This window comes from Coloeus monedula (assembly GCF_965178545.1).
Source record: "Coloeus monedula genome assembly, chromosome: 39".
Taxonomy (NCBI): domain Eukaryota; kingdom Metazoa; phylum Chordata; class Aves; order Passeriformes; family Corvidae; genus Coloeus; species Coloeus monedula.
This window is the reverse complement of record NC_138819.1, coordinates 431,741-453,984: the sequence shown is the minus strand read 5'-3', so window position 1 is coordinate 453,984 and position 22,244 is coordinate 431,741. Positions and strand designations below refer to the sequence as shown.

Sequence of the window (22,244 nt, the reverse complement as noted above, 5' to 3'; positions counted from 1 at the left end):
CGGCGTCGGGCCGGGGGCGGGGTCAAGGGTCAGGCCGGATTCAAGATGGCGGCGGCGCCGGGGCGGTGAGCGCGCGCCAGGGGCCCGACCCCCCCCCCACCCCCCCCCACCCCCTGGGACCCCCCCCCAGGGTCACCCCCCGCCCTCCCCACGGGACCCCCCGCCCCAAGAACCCCCCGGGACCCTCCCCGGGACCCTCCGGCCGGGCTTTGGGTGCTCGGGACCCCCCAACCCCCCGGGCCTGGGCTGCGGCCCAGCCCCCCCACAGCCCCCCCCCACCCTCCCCCCCCAGCCCCTGTGGGACCCCCCCCCTGCAGAACCCCCCGGGACCCCCCTCCCCCCTCCCATGTGCTCTGTGACCTCCCCCGTGGCCCCCCCGTGCTGCCTCCAGGCGGGGCTGGGGGGTCCCTGTGCCCCCCCCGCGCCTTTGGGGGGGGGTCCCTACCCCGGCTTTGACCCCCCCCAGCGCCCCCCCCGTGTCCTCCCCGCTGGTTTGGGGTGCCCGTGCCCCCGCGGTGCCCCCCAGATGCCATTCGGGGCTCCTTGAAGCCCCCCATGCCCACCTCAGGGGGGTTTTGGGGGGGTCCCCTTCCCTCCCCCCACCCCCCCTCGGCGTTCCGGGGGTCGCTGAGCCCCCCGTGCCCCCCAGGTGGCCGCTGTGGGTGACTCTGTGCCTCGGGGCCGCGCTCGCCGTCGACCGCAGCAACTTCAAGACGTGCGAGCAGAGCGGCTTCTGCAGGTGGGGAGGGGGCACCGGGGCCCGGGGGGGGCACTGAGGGCCCGGGGGGGGCACTGAGGGCCCCGCTCCCCTCCCGTCCCCTCCCGCAGGCGCCAGCGCCGCCTCCAGCCCGGGAATTCGCCGTACCGGGCACTGCTGGAGTCGCTGGAGCTCGGCCCCGACGTGGCCAGGATCCAGCTGGTCAATGAGGCCACCCAGGTGAGGGGGCAGGGGGGCACTGGGGGGGCACGGGGGGGTCAGATGGGCACAGGATCCAGCTGGTCAGTGAGGTCACCCGGGTGAGGGAACACTCAGGTCAAGGAGAGGTCACTGCATGCCCGTGCCCACCTTGCCCAGTGCCACCCGAGCGCTGTCCTTGCTTTTCCAAGGTGTGGGTGCCCCTGTCCGGGTGTGGGTGCCCCTGTCCGGGTGTGGGTGCCCCTGTCCGGGTGTGGGTGCCCCTGGGGCTCTGTGGGTGCCCCTGTCCGGGTGTGGATGACCCCAGGGCTGTGTGGGTGCCCCTGTCCAGGTGTGGGTGACCCTGGGGCTGTCCAGGCGCCTTTGTCCGGGTGTGGCTGACCCTGGGGCTGTGTGGGTGCTCTTGTCCAGGTGTGGGTGCCCCTGTCCAGGTGTGGGTGACCCTGGGGCTGTCCAGGTGCCCCTGTCCGGGTGTGGGTGACCCCGGGGCTGTGTGGGTGCCCCTGTCCGGGTGTGGATGACCTCAGGGCTGTGTGGGTGCCCCTGTCCAGGTGTGGGTGCCCCTGTCCGGGTGTGGGTGCCCCTGTCCGGGTGTGGGTGCCCCTGTCCGGGTGTGGGTGCCCCTGTCCAGGTGTGGGTGACCCTGGGGCTGTCCAGGTGCCCCTGTCCGGGTGTGGGTGCCCCTGTCCGGGTGTGGGTGCCCCTGTCCGGGTGTGGGTGACCCCAGCGCTCTGTGGGTGCCCCTGTCCAGGTGTGGATGACCCCAGGGCTGTGTGGGTGCCCCTGTCCGGCTGTGGGTGCCCCGTCCGGCTGTGGGTGCCCCTGTCCAGGTGTGGGTGCCCCTGGCTGACCCTGTGCCCGTGCCCTGGCAGGTGCCGCTGCTGCTGGAGGTCTGGGGGCTCTCAGGGAACGTCACTCGCCTGCGCATCTCGGAGCTGGCCCCGCTCCGGCCCCGCTTCCAGGTGCCCGACGTGCTGCTGGGGGAGCCCCCGGCCGAGAGGTGAGCGGCCACCGCGGGGGGGTCACTGCCGGTCACCCCCATGCCCGCGGCGCCCTGGGTGTGGGGGGCACCCTGCAGCTGGCCCTGGGCTCCTGGGGGGGAATCACACGGGTCCTGGGGGGCTCTGGGGTGTCCCAACCCCCCAAAATCCCATTGTCCCCAGGCTGGAGGTGGCAGAATGGAGTGAGGGTACCCTGGAGCTGTCCCTGTGCCCGGGGATGGTTCTGGGGTGTCCCAACCCCCCCAAATCCCGTTGTCCCCAGCCTCGAGGTGGCAGAATGGGGTGAGGGTACCCTGGAGCCATCCCTGTGCCCTAGAGGGGAATCACACAGATTTAGGGGGTTCTGGGGTGTCCCAGCCCCCCAAATCCCGCTGTCCCCAGGCTGGAGGTGACAAGGGGGCACCTTGGAGCCATCCCTGTGTTCCAGGGGGGGAATCACACGGGTCCTGGATGGCTCCGGGGTGTCCCAACCCCCCCAAATCCCGCTGCCGCCAGGCTGGAGGTGACAAGGGGACACCCTGGCCCTGTCCCTGTGCCCCAGGGGTGGTTTCAGGGTGTCCCAACCCCCCCAAATCCCGCTGTCCCCAGGCTGGAGGTGACGGGCCGTGACGAGGGCACCCTGGAGCTGTCTCTGGGCCCCGGTGGCCACCGGCTGCTGGTGACGGAGCGCCCGTTCCGCCTGGACCTGCTGCGGCAGCGGGAGCTGCTCTGCAGCGTCAACGCCCGCGGCCTCCTCGTCTTCGAGCACCAGCGGCGCCGCCGGGACTCGTGAGTGACCCCCCCCCCCTCCCCAAAAAAAAAAAACCCCCCTCCCCCCCCAAAATTACCCCAAAACCCCCTCTCCCCTTCTTTCCCCCCCCCTCCCCCTCACTTGGATTGCAGCGGGAGCGGGGCCGGCAGCGCTTTTTTTTGGGGGGGGGGGGGGTGGGGGTCGCCCCCCGAGGCGCAGGGGGGGTCCCCGTGGGCCGGGGGGGGCGGCGCTGACCGTGTCTGTGTTTCTGTTTTGGTGCCCCCCCCTCACCCCGCCCACCCCCCCAGTCTGGCGGATAAAGTTAGTTCTGTGTGGGATAAGATCAAGAGCCTTTTCCGTAGGTAAATCCATGGATTTGCTGTGCCCCCCCCCCCCCCAATTTCCCCTCCACCCCCCGGACCCCCCCTCTAAAGGGCAACCCCCCCACCCCACCCTGCCCTGGCTCCTTGGACCCCCCCCCCCCCCTCGTTCAGGCTGTGGGGGGAGGGGGCAGCAGCAGCTGGGGGGGGGGGTTGGGGTCAAATCCCCCCCCCCCCCCCAAAAATAAAAAAGGGGTGGGGGTGCAGGAGCAGCTGGGGGGGGGTCCCAGCAGCCCCCAAAATTGGGGAGGGGGCCGGAGCAGCCTGGGGGGAGGGGAGGGGTCTGTGCCCCCCCCCCAGATTGAGGGGTCAGGTGCAGCCAGGGGGGGTCTGTGCACCCCAAAAATGAGGAGTCCCCCCCACCCCCCCCCGAGCGGGCAGGAGCAGCTGGGGGGGGGTGGGGGTCTATGTCCCCCCCTCCCTCCCCCTCCCCAAAATTCGGGGTGCTGGGGGTGCCCCGTGTCCCTGCCCCCCCCCCCCCGGGGCACCCCAGGACCCCAAATTCCCACAGGGACCCCCCCAAGGACCCCCCGGGCGAGGAGGGGGCGGCGCAGGAGGGGCCCGAGGACGGCGCCGGCGCCCCCCGGAGCGAGAAGGTGCCGGGGGGGGGGGGGGGAAACACCCCAAAAGAGCCCCCCCAGCTGTTTTGGGGAGGGGTCCCTGCGTTGCTGACGGGATTTTCCTGCCCCCCCCCCGCCCCCCCCAGGCCGAGGAGCCCCCGGCAGAGGCTGAGGAGGAGCCGGGGGCGTGGGAGGAGACGTTCAAAACACACACGGACAGCAAACCCTACGGTGGGGGACTGGGGGGACTGGGGGGACTGGGGAGACTGGGGGGGACTGGGGAGACTGGGGAGAGTGGGGGGAGTGGGGAGACTGGGGAGAGTGGGGGACTGGGGAGACTGGGGGGCTGGGGGGACACTGGCGGAAGACACTGGGGACACTGGGAGAGGATACTGGAGGCATACTGGGGGGAATACTGGGGGGGACACTGGGGTGTACTGGGGGACACGGGAGGGACACTGGGGCATACTGGGGGGGACACTGGGGGTGTCACTGGGGCATACTGGGGGACACTGGGGGGGGACAGTGGGGTATACTGGAGGACATGGGGGGGACACTGGGGCATATTGGGGATACTGGGGGGGACACTGGGGCATACTGGGGGACATGGGGAGGACACTGGGGGACACTGGGGCATACTGGGGGGGACACTGGGGCATACTGGGGATACTGGGGGGGACACTGGGCACCCCAGTGACGCCGTCCCTCCCTCCCTCTCCCCCCGCAGGACCCACCTCGGTGGGCTTGGATTTCTCCCTGCCGGGCTTCGAGCACGTGTACGGCATCCCCGAGCACGCCGAGAGCCTGCGGCTGCGGCCCACCGAGTGAGGGCGGGGGCACTGGGGGCACTGGGGAGAGTCATGGGGGCACTGGGGGGGCACTGGGGGCACTGGGGAGAGTCATGGGGGCACTGGGGGGGCACTGGGGGCACTGGGGAGAGTCATGGGGGCACTGGGGGGGCACTGGGGAGGCACTGGGGGCACTGGGGAGAGTCATGGGGGCACTGGGGGGGACTGGGGGCACTGGGGAGAGTCATGGCAGCACTGGGGGATACTGGGGAGGGTCACGGGGACACTGGGGAGAGTCATGGGGGCACTGGGGAGGCACTGGGGACACTGGGGAATAATGGGGAGGGTCACAGGGGCACTTGGGATAGTGGGGGCACTGGGGACACTGGGGGCACTGGGGAGTGTCATGGGGGCACTGGGGAGCGTCATGGGGACACTGGGGGATACTGGGAGCACTGGGGGACACTGGGGATACTGGGGAGTGCCACGGGGACACTGGGGGGACACTGGGGGCCGCTGGGGACACTGGGAGGACGCTGGGACACAGAGACACGGAGGGACAGGGAGGCCGTGGGGACACGGGAGCGGGGGCAGGGTGATGGTGGCACCGGGGGCGGGCTGGCACCGGGGGAGGGCAGCGGCACCGCGGGGTGATGGTGACAGCAGGGCCAGCAGCGGGGTGGCAGGGCCAGCGGGGCTGGCAGTGACCGTGGCTTTGGGGGGTGCCGGTGCCACCCTGGGGTTGTCCCTGAGCTCACGGGGCTGTCCCTGAGCTGTCCCCAGCAGAGAGGACCTGGACAGCCCTGGGGAGTGACCCTGGTGCCAAGGGGACATCCCTGAGTCCCCTGGCAGAGACCCCTGACCCATCCCTGCCCCCCTGGCAGTGACCCTGACCCGGGGGGGGGGGTGACCCTGACCCATCCCTGACCCAGGGGGGGTGACCCTGCTCTGTCCCTGTGCCCAGGGGGGGTGACCCGTACCGCCTGTACAACCTGGACGTGTTCCAGTACGAGCTGTTCACGCCCATGGCCCTGTACGGCTCCGTGCCGCTGCTGCTCGCCCACCGGCCCCGCCTCAGCCTCGGCATCTTCTGGCTCAACGCCGCCGAGACCTGGGTGGACATCGGCTCCAACACGGCCGGCAAGGTCCTGGGGGGGTCATCCTGGGGGGGTCATGAGTGGACGTCGGCTCCAACACGGCCGGCAAGGTCCTGGGGGGGTCATCCTGGGGGGGTCCTGAGTGGACGTCGGCTCCAACACGGCCGGCAAGGTCCTGGGGGGGGGTCATCCTGGGGGGGTCCTGGGTGGGATTTGGGGTGGCCTAGGGGATATTTGGGGTGCCTGGAGAGGATTTGCGGGGTCTTGAGGGACTCTGAGGGATCCCTAAAAGACGTTTAGGGTTCTTAAAGCGGTTTTGGGGGGGTCCTGAGTGTCTTTCCCAGCCCCAGACTCTTTTTGGGAAGGTGTTGGATTACAGGGGGGGGTGTCTCTGGTTATCCCAGTGGGAATTTGGGGGTTCCTGGGGGGAATTTGGGGGTCTGTGCTTATCCCAGCGGGGATTTGGGGTCCCTGACCCCCGCTCTGCCCCCCGTGTGCCACCCCCAGACCCTTTTTGGGAAGCTGCTGGATTACATGCAGGGAGGGGGCGAGACCCCCCAGACCGAGGTGCGCTGGATGTCCGAGAGCGGCGTCATCGACGTCTTCCTGCTGCTGGGGCCGGCGCCCGCCGACGTCTGCGCCCAGTACGGGGCCCTGACCGGTACGGGACGGGGACGGGGACACTGGGACAGGGACACTGGGACAGGGACGGGGACACTGGGACAGCGGGGTGGGCATGGGGACACTGGGACAGGGACACTGGGACAGGGATGGGGACACTGGGACAGGGACACTGGGACAGAGATGGGACACTGGGACAGGGACGGGGACACTGGGACAGCGGGGTGGGCATGGGGACACTGGGACGGGGACACTGGGACGGGGACACTGGGACAGGGGTGGGGACACTGGGACGGGGTGGGGACACTGGGACAGCGGGGTGGGCATGGGGACACTGGGACGGGGACACTGGGGTGGGGACGGGGACACTGGGACAGGGACACTGGGACAGGGATGGGGACACTGGGACAGGGACAGGGACACTGGGACAGCGGGGTGGGCATGGGGACACTGGGATGGGGACACTGGGGTGGGGACGGGGACACTGGGACAGGGACACTGGGACAGGGATGGGGACACTGGGACAGGGACACTGGGACAGCGGGGTGGGCATGGGGACACTGGGGTGGGGACGGGGACACTGGGGTGGGGACGGGGACACTGGGACAGGGACACTGGGACAGGGATGGGGACACTGGGATGGGGACACTGGGACAGGGACAGGGACACTGGGACAGGGATGGGGACACTGGGACGGGGACACAGGGACAGGGACGGGGACACAGGGACAGGGACACTGGGACAGGGATAGGGACACTGGGACAGGGATGGGGATACTGGGACCGTGGGGTGGGCATGGGGACACTGGGACGGGGATGGGGATACTGGGACAGCGGGGTGGGGATAGGGACACTGGGACGGGGATGGGGACACTGGGACAGCGGGGTGGGGATAGGGACAGCGGGACAGGGACACTGGGACGGGGACAGTGGTGTGGGGATGGGGACGGGGATGGGGACACTGGGACAAGGACACTGGGATGGGGACAGCGGGGTGGGGGTGAGGACAGGGATGGGCACAGGAATGGGGACAGGGATTGGGGACAGGGACAGGGAGACAGGGAAGGGGACACTGGGATAGGGACAGGGACAGGGATTGGGGACAGGGATGAGGACGCTGGAAGTTTTTTTCCTGTAGCCCTTCGGGGCTCACTCTATTCCGTTTTTTAGGGGGATTTTCAGGGCGGTTTTGCCGCATCTGCGTTTTTGGGGCTCTTTTTGGGGTTTTCTGTTCTCTGGCCCTGCCCCATCCCCATTTCTGGGGCTCTTTCCCAAGGATTTCTGCCCCATTCCCATTTCCAGGGGATTTCCCCTCTCCAGCCCGCTCCCATCCCCATTTTTGGGGCTCTTTCCCGAGGATTTCCGCCATCCCCATCCCCATTTTTGGGGCTGTTTCCTGAGAATTTCCGCCATCCCCGTGATTTCTGCTGTCCCCATCCTCATTTTTGGGGCTGTTTCCTGGGATTTGCGCCATCCCCATCCCCATTTTTGGGGCTCTTTCGTGGGATTTCCGCCATCCCCATTTTTGGTGCTGTTTTCCTGGGATTTCCACCGCTCCCATCCCCATTTTTGGTGCTGTTTCCCAGGGATTTCCACTGCCCCCATCCCCATTTTTGGTGCTCTTTCCTGGGATTTCCGCCATCCCCATTTTTGGGGCTGTTTCCCGAGGATTTCCGCCACCCCCATCCCCATTTTTGGTGCTGTTTCCTGGGATTTCCACTGCCCCCATCCCCATTTTTGGGGCTGTTTCCTGGGATTTCCACCGCCCCCATCCCCATTTTTGGGGCTGTTTCCTGGGATTTCCACCGCCCCCATCCCCATTTTTGGGGCTCTTTCATGGGATTTCCGCCATCCCCATTTTTGGTGCTGTTTCCTGGGATTTCCACCGCCCCCATCCCCCTTTTTGGTGCTGTTTCCCAGGGATTTCCGCCACCCCCATCCCCATTTTTGGGGCTGTTTCCTGGGATTTCCGCCACCCCCATCCCCATTTTTGGGGCTGTTTCCTGAGGATTTCTGCCCCATTCCCATTTCTAGGGCATTTCCCTCCTCCACCCCACCCCCATCCCCATTTTTGGGGCTGTTTCCTGGAATTTCCACCGCTCCCATCCCCATTTTTGGGGCTTTTTCCTGGGATTTCCGCTCCCCCCATCCCCATTTTTGGGGCTGTTTCCCGAGGATTTCCACCACCCCCATCCCCATTTTTTGGGGCTGTTTCCTGGGATTTCCGCCACCCCCATCCCCATTTTTGGTGCTCTTTCATGGGATTTCCGCCATCCCCATTTTTGGGGCTGTTTCCTGGGATTTCCGCCACCCCCATCCCCATTTTTGGTGCTGTTTCCCAGGGATTTCCGCCACCCCCATCCCCATTTTTGGTGCTGTTTCCTGGGATTTCCGCCACCGCTCCCATCCCCATTTTTGGGGCTGTTTCCTGGGATTTCCACTGCCCCCATCCCCATTTTTGGGGCTGTTTCCTGGAATTTCCGCCACCCCCACCCCCATTTTTGGTGCTGTTTCCCAGGGATTTCCACCGCTCCCATCCCCATTTTTGGGGCTGTTTCCTGGAATTTCCGCCACCCCCATCCCCATTTTTGGGGCTGTTTCCCGAGGATTTCCACCGCCCCCATCCCCATTTTTGGGGCTCTTTCCTGGGATTTCCACCACCCCCATTTTTGGTGCTGTTTCCCAGGGATTTCCACCGCTCCCATCCCCCTTTTTGGTGCTGTTTCCTGGGATTTCCACCGCTCCCATCCCCCTTTTTGGTGCTGTTTCCTGGGATTTCCACCGCCCCCATCCTCATTTTTGGTGCTGTTTCCCAAGGATTTCCACTGCCCCCATCCCCATTTTTGGTGCTGTTTCCTGGGATTTCCACCACCCCCATCCCCATTTTTTGGGGCTGTTTCCTGGGATTTCCGCCGCCCCCATCCCCGTTTGCCCCGCCCCGCAGGCACGCAGGCGCTGCCGCCGCTCTTTGCCCTGGGCTACCACCAGAGCCGCTGGAATTACCAGGACGAGGCGGACGTGGAGGCCGTGGAGCGCGGCTTCGAGGAGCACGAGCTGCCCCTGGACGTGCTGTGGCTGGACATCGAGCACGCCGACGGCAAGCGCTACTTCACCTGGGACCCCGCCAAGTTCCCCAAGCCCCGCGAGATGCTCGAGCGCCTGGCGGCCCGCAAGCGCAGGGTGGGGATGGGAACGGGGTGGGAACGGGGTTGGGAACAGGAATGGGGTGGGATTGGGGTTGGGATGGGGTTGGGATGGGTTTGGGAAGGGGAATGGATTCATTTGGGATCCCCAGGAGCGCCTGGCGGCCCGCAAGCGCAGGGTGGGGATGGGAACGGGGTTGGGATGGGGTTGGGAACGGGAATGGGGTGGGATTGGGGTTGGGATGGGTTTGGGATGGGTTTAGGGAACGGGAATGGCTTCATTTGGGATCCCCAGGAGCGCCTGGGGGGTTGGTTTGGGGTTGGAATTGGGGTTGGAATTGGGTTTGGGGTGGGATTGGGATGGGTTTGGGAACGGGAATGGCTTCATTTGGGATCCCCAGGAGCGCCTGGCGGCCCGCAAGCGCAGGGTGGGGATGGGAATGGGGTGGGAACGGGGTTGGGATGGGTTTGGGGTGGGCTTGGGGTTGGGAGTGGGAACGGCTTCATTTGGGATCCCCAGGAGTGCCTGGGGGGTCGGTTTGGAGTTGGAATTGGGGTTGGAATTGGGTTTGGGAATGGGATTGGGGTGGGATTGGGGTTGGGGTGGGTTTGGGAACGGGAATGGATTCATTTGGGATCACCAGGAGCACCTGGGGGCCCGCAAGCGCAGGGTGGGGATGGGAACGGGGCTGGGAATGGGGTTGGGAAGGGTTTGGGGTGGGTTTGGGGTGAGTTTGGGGTGGGATTGGGATTGGAATTGGGTTTGGGATGGGTTTGGGGTGGGATTGGGGTTGGGATGGGATCCTACAAAGTTCCCGAAGCCTCGGGAGGTGCTGGAGCACCTGGGGGCCTGCAAGCGCAGGGTGGGGATGGGAACGGGATGGGAACGGGGTTGGGATGGGGTTGGGAACGGGAATGGATTCATTTGGGATCACCAGGAGCGCCTGACGGCCCGCAAGGACAGGGTGGGGATGGGAACGGGGTTGGGAATTGGGATCAGGGATGGGATCGGGGATGGGATCGGGAATTGGGGATGGGATCGGGAATTGGGATCGGGAATTGGGATCGGGAATTGGGATCGGGATCGGGAATTGGGGATGGGATCGGGAATTGGGATCGGGAATTGGGGATGGGATCGGGAATTGGGGATGGGATCGGGAATTGGGGTCCCCCCTGCCCGGGCACCGACAGTGGGGGAGGGGGCGGCTGCTCCAGGCCGCTGGCTCCGGGTGGGTTTTTCTATCTGGGCTGGGGCTCAGGATCAGGATGGGAATTTGGGAACGATTTGGGAACGGTTTGGGAATGATTTGGGAACAGTTTGGGAACGGTTTGGGAGCGATTTGGGAATGAATGGTTGGGGAATGGTTTGGGAACGATTTGGGAACGATTTGGGAACGATTTGGGAACGGTTTGGGAACGGTTTGGGAGCGATTTGGGAACGGTTTGGGAACGATTTGGGAACGATTTGGGAACGGTTTGGGAACGATTTGGGAACGGTTTGGGGCCGTTCCGTGGCCGCTGAGGCCCCGCTGCCGGCCCCGCAGATGGTCAGCATCGTGGACCCGCACATCAAGGTGGACGGGGGGTACCGGGTGCACGCGGAGCTGCGGGCCCGCGGCCTCTACGTCAAAACCAAGGACGGCAACGACTACGAGGGCTGGTGCTGGCCCGGTCAGTGGGGCTGGGGAGGGGCTGGGGGGGTCCTGAGGGGATTTTTTTGGGGGGGATTTTGGGGGGTTTGGGGTGCTCGGGGAGTTCTGATGGCAACGGCGACGAAGGTTGGTGCTGGTTGGGTCAGTGGGGCTGGGGAAGGGTTTGGGGGCTCCTGGCGAGGTTTTGGGGTGTCCTGGAGGGGTTTTGGGGCGTTTTGGGGGGATTTGGGGGGTTTGGGGCTGGGGGTGCTCGCACAGCTCCGCATCTCGACCGAGAACGGCGACGGCTGCAAAGGTCGGCGCTGGTGCGGCCGGTGGGGCTGGGGAGGGATTTTGGGGGGGTTTTGTGGGGATTTTGGGGTGGTTTAGGGGGATTTTAGGGTGGTTTTGGGGTCTCCAGAGGGATCACAACCCCCCCCGTGCCCCCCAGGCTCCTCAGCGTACCCCGACTTCACCAACCCCGAGATGCGCGAGTGGTGGGCGAACATGTTCGCCTTCGACCAGTACGAGGTGGGGACCCCCAAAATCCCTGTCAGACCCCCCCAGAGCCTTGGGGACCCCCCCCTAAATCCCCAAATCATTCTCAGACCCCCTCCCCAAAACCTTGGGACCCCCTCCCCACCCCTTTCCCTTTCACCCGTTCCTCCTCCCTCAGGGCTTTTTTGGGGATCCCCCCGCTCCCGTGATTTTGGGGGATCCCACAGAGGTTTTGGAACCTCCCCTTAAATTTGGGGCACCCCCTGAGCCCCAAACTCCCCCTGATTTTGGGAAAACCCCCCCTCAAACCCTCCCTCACCCCTTTCCCCTTCACCCCTTCCTCCTCTCCCGCCGCCCGTTCGGATCTCTGAGATTTTAGGGGAATCCCCTGAGGATTTTAGGAACCACACCCCCCCCCCCTCCCCCCAAATCCTCCTCCTCTCATCACATTTTTGGGGTGTCCCCGGTGATTTTTGGGGTCCCGCAGGGCTCCACGGAGGCTCTGTTCACGTGGAATGACATGAACGAGCCGTCGGTGTTCAGCGGCCCCGAGGTGACGATGCACAAGGACGCGCGGCACTTCGGGGGCTGGGAGCACCGCGAGCTGCACAACCTCTACGGGCTCTACGTGGTGAGACCCCCCCCCCAAAAACCCCCGAGAGAGACCCCCCCAGACCCCCCCAGAAAAACCCAAATCCTCAAAAAAACCCCAAACGCCCAAAAAAACCCCAAACGCCCAAAAAAAACCCCAAACGCCCAAAAAAAACCCCAAAGCCCCAAAAAAACCCCAAAGCCTCAAAAAAACCCCAAACCCCCCAAAAAAACCCTTAACGCCAAAAACCCCCAAACCCCCAAAAAACCCCAAATCCCCAGAAAAACCCCAAACCCCCAAAAAACCCCAAACGCCAAAAAACTCCACATCCCCAAAAAAACCCCAAGCCCCAAAAAAACCCCAAACCCCCAGAAAAACCCCAAACCGCCAAAAAAGCCCAAATCCCCAAAAAAACCCCAAACGCCAAAAAACCCCAAATCCCCAAAAAAACCCCAAACCCTCAAAAAACCCCAAACCCCCCAAAAAAACCCTTAACGCCAAAAACCCCCAAACCCCCAAAAAACCCCAAATCCCCAAGAAAACCCCAAACCCCAAAAAACCCCAAACCCCCAAAAAAACCCAAACCCCCAAAAAAACCCCCGAACCCCAAAAAAACCCCAAAGCCCCAGAAAAACCCCAAACCGCCAAAAAAACCCCAAAGCCCCAAAAAAACCCCAAGCCCCTAAAAAACCCCAAACCCCCAAAAACCGCAAATCCCCAAAAAAACCCCAAATCCTCAAAAAAACCCCAAGCCCCCAAGAAAACCCCAAACCCCAAAAAACCCCAAATCGTCAAAAAAACCCCAAACCCCCAAGAAACCCCCAAAAAAACCCTTAACGCCAAAAACCCCCAAACCCCCCCAAAAACCCCAAATCCTCAAAAAAACCCCAAACCCCCAAGAAAACCCCAAAAAACCCCAAATCCCCAAAAAACCCCCAAACCCTCAAAAAACCCCAAATCCCCAGAAAAACCCCAAACGCCAAAAAACTCCACATTCCCAAAAAAACCCCAAGCCCCAAAAAAACCCCAAACCCCTAGAAAAACCCCAAAGCCCTAAAAAACCCCAACCCCCCAAAAAACCCTAAACCCTCAAAAAACCCCAAACCCTCAAAAAACCCCAAAGCCCCAGAAAAACCCCAAACCCTCAAAAAACCCCAAACCCCCCAAAAAAACCCTTAATGCCAAAAACTCCCAAACTCCCCAAAAAATCCCAAATCCTCAAAAAAACCCCAAACCCCCAAGAAAACCCCAAACGCCAAAAAACCCCAAATCCCCAGAAAAACCCCAAATCCCCAAAAAAACCCCAAACCCCCCAGAGAGCCCCGAGCCCCTCAGGGCAGGGGGATGTCCCTGTGAATTTGGGGGGGGGGAGCCCTGGGGGCTGCACAACCTCTACGGGCTCTGCGTGGTGAGACCCCCCCCAAAAACCCCACAGGGACCCCCCAAACTCTTTTAGGATCCCCCAAACTCTTTTAGGATCCCCCAAACCGCCTCATTCCCCCCCAGTTCCCCCTTCATTTGCCCCTCAACCCCTTCAGGTCCCCCCAAAACCCTTTTAGGACCCCCCCAAATCCCTTTGGGGTCTTGTTTGAGGTCGCTGACCCCATTTTTGGGGTGCCTGACCCCGTTTTGGGGTGGCTGACCCCGTTTTTGGGGTGGCTGACCCCGTTTTTGGGGTTGCTGACCCCGTTTTGGGATCGCTGACCCCGTTTTTGGGGTGCCTGACCCCGTTTTGGGGTCGCTGACCCCGTTTTTGGGGTGCCTGACCCCGTTTTGGGGTCGCTGACCCTGTTTTTGGGGTCGCTGACCCCGTTTTGGGGTGTCTGACCCCGTTTTGGGGTCGCTGACCCCGTTTTTGGGGTGCCTGACCCTGTTTTTGGGATCGCTGACCCCGTTTTTGGGGTGCCTGACCCCGTTTTGGGGTCGCTGACCCTGTTTTTGGGGTGCCTGACCCCGTTTTTGGGGTGCCTGACCCCGTTTTTGGGGTCGCTGACCCTGTTTTTGGGGTGCCTGACCCCGTTTTTGGGGTCGCTGACCCCGTTTTTGGGGTGGCTGACCCCGTTTTTGGGGTGCCTGACCCCGTTTTGGGGTCGCTGACCCCGCTTTTCCCCGCTGCAGCACAAGGCCACGGCCGAGGGGCAGATCCGGCGCTCGGGGGGGCGGCTCCGGCCCTTCGTGCTCAGCCGCGCCTTCTTCGCCGGCTCCCAGCGCTACGGTGAGGATTTGGGGGCAAATCCCGGCAGTTCGGGCAAATCCCGGGATCCTGGGGGGGCCCTTCGGGATCAAGGGGACCCCCCCTGACCCCCCCGGCCCCCTCCAGGCGCGGTTTGGACCGGGGACAACACGGCCGAGTGGGAGCACCTGCGCATCTCCATCCCCATGTGCCTGAGCTTCGGGCTGGCCGGGCTGGCCTTCTGCGGGGGTGAGCCCAACTGGGAGCGCTGGGATGGACTGGGAGCACTGGGAGCACTGGGGGCACTGGGAGCGCTGGGAGGCACTGGGGGCACTGGGATGGACTGGGAGCACTGGGATGGACTGGGAGCGCTGGGAGGCACTGGGGGCACTGGGAGCACTGGGCACAGGGAGTGCTGGGAGCACTGGGATGGACTGGGATGGACTGGGAGTGCTGGGATGGACTGGGAGGCACTGGGAGCGCTGGGAGCACTGGGATGGACTGGGAGCACTGGGGGCACAGGGAGGCACTGGGAGCGCTGTGCACAGGGAGTTCTGGGAGCGCTGGGATGGACTGGGGGCGCTGGGAGGCACTGGGAGCACTGGGATGGACTGGAGGCACTGGGAGCACTGGGGGCACAGGGAGTGCTGGGAGCACTGGGATGGACTGGGAGCACTGGGATGGACTGGGAGCGCTGGGAGGCACTGGGGGCACTGGGAGCGCTGGGCACAGGGAGTGCTGGGAGCGCTGGGATGGACTGGGAGCGCTGGGATGGACTGGGATGGACTGGGAGCGCTGGGAGGCACTGGGATGGACTGGGAGCACTGGGAGGCACTGGGATGGACTGGGAGCACTGGGAGGCACTAGGAGCACTGGGAGCACTGGGATGGACTGGGAGCACTGGGGGCACAGGGAGGCACTGGGAGTGCTGTGCACAGGGAGTTCTGGGAGCACTGGGAGGCACTGGGGGCGCTGGGAGGCACTGGGGGCACTGGGAGGCACTGGGAGCATGGGGATTGGGGTCGGGGAATGGGACCCGGAATGAGATCAGGGCTGGGGTTGGGATTGGGATTGGGATCAGGATGGGGATCAGGACCGGGATCAGGATGGGGCCGGGATCAGGACTGGGATGGGGCCGGGATCAGGATCAGGATGATCTGGGCTGGGATCGGGATCAGGATGATCTGGGCTGGGATCGGGATCAGGATGATCTGGGCTGGGATCGGGATCAGGAGGGATCCGGGCTGGGATCGGGATCAGGAGGGATCCGGGCTGGGATCGGGATCAGGAGGGATCCGGGCTGGGATCGGGATCAGGAGGGATCCGGGCTGGGATCGGGATCAGGAGGGATCCGGGCTCACCGCGCCGCTCTCCCCGCGCCGTTGCCAGCGGACGTGGGGGGATTTTTCCAGAACCCGGGCCCGGAGCTGCAGGTGCGCTGGTACCAGGCCGGGGCGTTCCAGCCGTTCTTCCGCGCCCACGCGCACCTGGACACGGCGCGCAGGGAGCCCTGGCTGCTGCCCCCCGAGCACCTGGCGCCCGTCAGGGCCGCGCTGCGGCGCCGCTACGCCCTCCTGCCGCTCTGGTACTCGGCCTTCTACCGCTGCCACCGCCACGGCGTCCCCGTCATGAGGTGTGCGAGCCCAAAAACCCTAAATCCACCCCAAAAACTCCAAATCCATCCCCAAATCCATCCCAAAATCCATCCCCAAATCCCCTAAACGCGCCCCAATCGCCCTCCTGCCGCTCTGGTACTCGGCCTTCTACCGCTGCCACCGCCACGGCGTCCCCGTCATGAGGTGTGCAAGCCCAAAAACCCCAAAATCCACCCCAAAAACCCCCAAATCCATCCTAAAAACCCCATCCCCAAATCCCCTAAACGCGCCCCAATCGCCCTCCTGCCGCTCTGGTACTCGGCCTTCTACCGCTGCCACCGCCACGGCGTCCCCGTCATGAGGTGTGCGAGCCCAAAAACCCCAAATCCACCCCAAAAACCCCATCCAAAAACCCCAAATCCACCCCAAAAACCCCCAAATCCATCCTAAAAACCCCATCCAAAAACCCCAAATCCACCCCAAAAACCCCATCCAAAAACCCCAAATCCACCCCAAAAACCCCATCCAAAAACCCCAAATCCATCCCCAAAAACCCCCAAATCCATCCTAAAAACCCCATCCAAAAACCCCAAATCCACCCCAAAAACCCCATCCAAAAACCCCAAATCCACCCCAAAAACCCCCAAATCCATCCTAAAAACCCCATCCAAAAACCCCAAATCCATCCCCAAAAACCTCAAATCCACCCCAAAAACCCCAAATCCATCCCCAAATCCCCTAAACGCGCCCCAATCGCCCTCCTGCCGCTCTGGTACTCGGCCTTCTACCGCTGCCACCGCCATGAGCTCAGGGCTATCTCAAAATCCCAAATCCACCCCAAATCCCATCCAGGGTGCTGTAAAATCCCATCTGAAATACCCCCAAAAGCCCCAGAATACCCCCAAAAAAACCCAAACCCCTCTGACCCCAAACCCCCCTGACCCCAAACCCCTCTGACCCCAAACCCCCCTGACCCCCCTGACCCCAAACCCCCCTGATCCCAAACTCCTTGACCCCAAACCCCCCTAACCCCAAACCTCTGACCCCAAATCCCCCTGACCCCGGCCCCGCTGACCCCAAACTCCTTGACCCCAAACCCCCCTGACCCCAAATCCCCCTGACCCCAAACCTCTGACCCCGGCCCCGCTGACCCCGGCCCCGCTGACCCCCAGGCCGCTGTGGATGGAGTTCCCGGACGATCCCCACACCTTCGCCATGGATGACCAGTACATGATTGGTGAGGGGGGGGGGGAGAGGGGTCCCTGACCCTTTTTAGGGCCCTTTTTAGGGTCTCTGACCCCTTTTGGGATCCCTTTTGGGGTCCCTTGCAGGGTTTTGACCCCCCTGTCCCCCCCCCCAGACCGGGTGCTCCTGGTGCACCCCGTGACGGAGCCGGGCGCCCGCGGGGTCCACGTGTACCTGCCCGGGGAGGGCGAGGTGAGTCTGGGGGGGCTTTGGGGGGGTTTTTTTTAGGGTTTGGGACCCCCCTGGATCCCCCAATCTCCCCCCCTGTCTCTGCTCCGTGCCAGGTGTGGTACGACGACGAGAGCCACGAGCGGCACCGCGCGCCCCAGACCCTCTACGTGCCCGTCACCCTCAGCACCGTGCGTGGCTCGGGGGGTCGGGGAGGGGGGTGGGACCCCAAAAAAAAACCCCTGGAGACCCCAAAAAAAATTCCCCTGGAGGCCACAAAAAAATTCCCCTGGAGGCCACAAAAAAAACTCCCCTGGAGGCCACAGAAACCCCCCTGGAGACCCCCAAAAAAAACTCGTGGAGACCCCAAAAATCCTCCGGGAGACCCCAAAAAAAAACCGCCTGGAGACCCCGAAAAAATCTCTTGGAGACCCCAAAAAAACTCCCTGGAGACCTCAAAAAAACTCCCCTGGAGACCCCAAAAACCGCCTGGAGACCCCAAAAATCTTCCCCTGGGGACCCCAAAACAACCCCCTGGAGACCCCAAACTCCCTTGGAGACCCCAAAACCCCCCTGGCAACCCCAAAATCCTCCCCCAGGGAGGGTGGTGCGGGTGACTCTGAGCTCTGGGGGTGACATGGGGGGTTTTTGGGGGGGCTAAAAGGGTTTGGGGAGGGGTTTGGGACCCCAAAACCCCCCCTGGAGACCCCAGAAGGGCCCGAATCCCCGCAGATCCCGGTGTTCCAGCGGGGCGGGACGGTGATCCCGCGCCGGGACCGGCCCCGCCGCTCCACCGAGGCCATGAGGGGCGACCCCTTCACCCTCTACGTGGCCCTGAGCCCCCAGGTGAGTGCGGGGATCCCCAAAAACCCCCCTGGGACCCCCAAAAACATCCCCGTCGACCCCAAAAACCAACCTGGGACCCCCAAAAACCCCCCTGAGACCCCCAAAAACGTCCCCGGGGACCCCAAAAACCAACCTGGGACCCCAAAAACCACCCCAGGACCCCCAAAAGCCACCCCAGGACCCCCAAAAGCCCCCTGAGACCCCAAAAATCCCCCTGGGACCCCCAAAAACATCCCTGGGACCCCTAAAAACCCCCTGGGACCCCAAAAACCACCCCAGGACCCCCAAAAGCCACCCCAGGACCCCCAAAAGCCCCCTGAGACCCCAAAAATCCCCCTGGGACCCCCCAAAACATCCCTGAAACCCCAAAACCCCCCCTGGGACCCCAAAAACCACCCCTGGGACCCCCAAAACCCCCCCTGAGACCCCAAAACCCCCCCTGAGACCCCAAAAACCCCCCTGGGACCCCAAATCCTCCCCCAGGTGAGTGCAGACCCCTCCCAGGGACCCCAAATCCATCCTGGGACCCCAAACCCCCCTTTTTTCTCCCCCCAAAACCCCCCAGGACCCCCCAAATCTCTCTTGAGACACCCCCAGACCCCCCTGGGACCCCCCCAAATCCCCCCTGGGACCCCCCAAATCCCCTCAGGACCCCTCCAGGACCCCCCTGGGACCCCCCCCAAACCCCATTTCCCCCCCCCAGGGCACGGCGTGGGGGGAGCTGTACCTGGACGACGGCGTCAGCTTCGACTACGCCACCAAAAACCAATTCCTGCACCGAGAGTTCCGCTTCGCCAACGGCACCCTGACGGCCAGGTACCCCAAAACAGCCCAAACACCCCAAAAACGGCCCCGAAACAGCCCGAAACAGCCCAAAAACGGCCCCGAAACAGCCCGAAAACAGCCCGAAAACGGCCCCAAAACAGCCCGAAAACGGCCCCGAAACAGCCCGAAACACCCCAAAAACGGCCCCAAAACAGCCCCAAAACAGCCCAAAAATGGCCCTGAAACGGCCCCAAACACCCCAAAACTGGCCCCAAAACGCCCCAAAACAGCCCCGAAACACCCCAAAAATGGCCCCGAAACGGCCCCCAAACACCCCAAAACACCCCAAAAACAGCCCCGAAACGGCCCCAAAACACCCCAAAGACGGCCCCAAAACAGCCCAAACACCCCAAAAACGGCCCCAAAACAGCCCCAAAACACCCCAAAAACAGCCCCGAAACAGCCCCAAAGCACCCCAAAACGGCCCCAAAACACCCCAAAACCGGCCCCGAAACGGCCCCAAAACACCCCAATCACCCCGAAAAACCCCAAAACAGCCCTGAAACACCCCAGAAACGGCCCCAGTACACCCCAAATACCTCAAAGCACCCCAAAACCAGCCCCCCAACACCCCAAAAATGGCCCCGAAACGGTCCCAAAGCACCCCAAAACAGCCCTGAAACACCCCAAAAACGGCCCCAAAGCACCCAAACCCCCCCAAAAAGCCCCAAACCCCTCAAAACCACCCTTAAACCGCCCCAGGAGCGCCCTGGGACCCCCAAATCCTCCCAAAATCCCAAATCCCCCCTGAATGTCCCCAGGCTCTGACGGTGCCAGCGCTGGGGGGTCTGGGGGGGCGTTTTGGGGGGGTCCTGAGTGGGATTTTGGGGGGTCCCAGGGGTGTTTTGGGGGGGGCTGGGACCCCCTGACCCCTCCGTGCCCCCTCTGTGCCCCCCCAGCTCCGCTGACCCCCGGGGGACCCTGCCCAGCCCGGCCTGGCTGGAGCGAGTGGTCATCGTGGGGGTGGGGCGGCCGCAGAGCGCCGTGCTCAGCGCTGACGGTGAGGGGGGGTCCGGGGGGGAAATTTGGGGGGTCCTGGGTGGATTTTGGGGGGATTTTGGGGGATTTTGGGTGGATTTTGGGGGTTTGAAGGGGGGATTTTGGGGGGGTCTCATCCAGGGGCCGGGGCGGCTGCAGAGCTCCGTGCTCAGCACGGGGGGGGCCTGAGGGGGATTTTGGGGTTTCTTGGGGGGTTTTGGGGGGTCCTGGCTGGATTTTGGGGGGTCCTGGCTGGATTTTGGGGGGGTTGAGGTGGATTTTTGGGGATTTGGGGTGGATTTTGGGGGGTTTGGGGTGGATTTTGGGGGGTTTGAAGGGGGGATTTTGGGGGGTTTGGGGGTCTCATCCGGGGGTGGGGCGGCCGCAGAGCTCCGTGCTCAGCACTGACGGTGAGGGGGGGGCCCGGGGGGGAAATTTAGGGGGTCCTGGGTGGATTTTGGGTGGATTTTGGGGGGTTTGGGGTGGATTTTGGGGATTTGGGGTGGATTTGGGGGGGTTTTGGGTGGATTTTGGGGGTTAAAAGGGGATTTTGGGGGTTTTGGGGGGGTCTCATCCAGGGGCCGGGGCGGCTGCAGAGCTCCGTGCTCAGCACGGGGGGGGCCTGAGGGGGATTTTGGGGTTTCTTGGGGGGTTTTGGGGGGTCCTGGCTGGATTTTGGGGGGTTTGGGGTGGATTTTGGGGGGGTTGAGGTGGATTTTTGGGGATTTGGGGTGGATTTTGGGGGGTTTGGGGTGGATTTTGGGGGATTTGGTGTGGATTTTGGGGGATTTTGGATGGATTTTGGGGGGTTTGGGGTGGATTTTGGGGGATTTGGGGGGGATTTTGGGGGGTTGAAGGGTGGATTTTGGGGGATTTGGGGTGGATTTTGGGGGGTTTGGGGTGGATTTTGGGGGGTTTGGGGGTCTCATCCGGGGGTGGGGCGGCCGCAGAGCGCCGTGCTCAGCGCTGACGGTGAGGGGGGGCCCGGGGGGGAAATTTGGGGGGTCCTGGGTGGATTTTGGGGGGTTTGGGTGGATTTTGGGGGGTTTGCGGTGGATTTTGGGGGGGTTGGGGATGGATTTTGGGGGTTAAAAGGGGATTTTGGGGGCATTTTGGGGGGGATTTGGGGGTCTCATCCGGGGGGTGGGGCAGCTGCAGAGCTCCGTGCTCAGCACGGGGGGGGCCTGAGGGGGATTTTGGGGTTTCTTGGGGGGTTTTGGGGGGTCCTGGCTGGATTTTGGGGTGTTTGGGGTGGATTTTTGGGGATTTGGGGTGGATTTTGGGGGGATTTGGGGTGGATTTTGGGGAATTTGGGGGTCTCATCCGGGGGTGGGGCGGCCGCAGAGCGCCGTGCTCAGCGCTGACGGTGAGGGGGGGCCCGGGGGGGAAATTTGGGGGGTCCTGGGTGAATTTGGGGTGGATTTTGGGGGTTAAAAGGGGATTTTGGGGGGTCCTGGGGGGCTTTGGGGGTCCCTGAGCCCGGATTTGGGGGTCCCTGGGGGGTTTTTGGGGTCCCGGGGGTTTTTGGGGGTCCCTGAGCCGGGATTTTGGGGTCCCGGGGGAGTTTTTGGGGTCCCGGGGGGTTTTGGGGGTCCCTGAGCCCGGATTTCGGGGTCCCCGCCCCCCCAGACGGCTCCCAGACCCCGCTGCACTTCGCCCACGACGCCGAGCGCTCGGTGCTGACCCTGCGGCGCCCGGGGGTCCCCATCGGGGCCGACTGGAGCATCTCGCTGCGATAATGGACGGGGGGGGCCCCCGGACCCCCCCCCCAAATCCCCTCAGCCCCCCCCGGGCCCCCCAGAAACCCCCTCCCCAAAATCCCACACCCTCCCCCCCCCCCCCATCCCCGTTTTACCCCAGATTTTGGGGGGGGGGTTGGGGTCTCTGAGCCCCCCAAATTGGAGGCTGGGAGGGGGGGCAGGGGTGATTCCGCCCCCTCCCCCCAAATTGGGGGGGGGCCCTTGAACCCCCAGGATGGGGGGGGGGGATCCCCCTCCCCAAATTTGGGGGGAAATTCTGCCTCTGCCCCCCCCCTCCCTTTCCCCCCCCCAAATTTGGGGGGGGTCGCGTCGAGGGGGGGGTTGGGGACCAAGGCTCTGCGTGCGCCCCCTCCCCAACGTTTTCTGCCCCTCCCCCACCCTCGGGGGGGGTTTGGGGGGGGCGGAGCCGCTTCCCCCCCCCCGCGGCACGGGGGGAGGGGAGGGGGATGGGGGGTGGGAGAGGGGGGAGGGGAGGGGCGGCGCCGCGCGGAGTTTTGATAAAACACAAAATAAAACCAAGGAAAAAAAAAAAAAAAACACAACAAAAAAAAAATCCCAAAATCGGGAATTTGGGGAATCCCGGAACCTTTCTTACGCCCCCCTCCCGGAACTTTCCAGCGCGGGGGCCGAGTTGGGAGGGGGGAACACAAGAAGGGCGGACCGGAAGTGGTCGTCAGACCGGAAGTGCTGCCCCACCG

General features: G+C 64.0%; 1 protein-coding gene across 2 annotated transcripts; it reads left to right on the top strand.

Annotated features, from left to right (window-relative positions):
- Window positions 1-20: 20 nt before the first annotated feature.
- GANAB (glucosidase II alpha subunit) lies at window positions 21-21,546 on the top strand. Of its 2 annotated transcripts, XM_082300464.1 has the most exons (25): window positions 21-65; window positions 650-739; window positions 829-937; window positions 1,789-1,916; window positions 2,506-2,685; window positions 2,956-3,009; window positions 3,539-3,623; window positions 3,734-3,818; window positions 4,315-4,411; window positions 5,340-5,520; window positions 5,980-6,133; window positions 9,037-9,272; window positions 10,780-10,906; window positions 11,318-11,397; window positions 11,852-11,995; window positions 14,075-14,171; window positions 14,277-14,378; window positions 15,519-15,762; window positions 16,897-16,961; window positions 17,085-17,161; window positions 17,254-17,328; window positions 17,870-17,983; window positions 18,687-18,799; window positions 19,708-19,808; window positions 21,416-21,546. In XM_082300464.1, exons 1-25 carry the CDS (start codon window positions 46-48, stop codon window positions 21,523-21,525), a joined length of 2,868 nt encoding a protein of 955 aa, XP_082156590.1. In that variant the 5' UTR covers window positions 21-45; the 3' UTR covers window positions 21,526-21,546. The 2 variants fall into 2 exon arrangements, with proteins under 2 accessions (XP_082156590.1, XP_082156591.1); XM_082300465.1 differs by lacking the exon at window positions 2,956-3,009.
- Window positions 21,547-22,244: the final 698 nt, after the last annotated feature.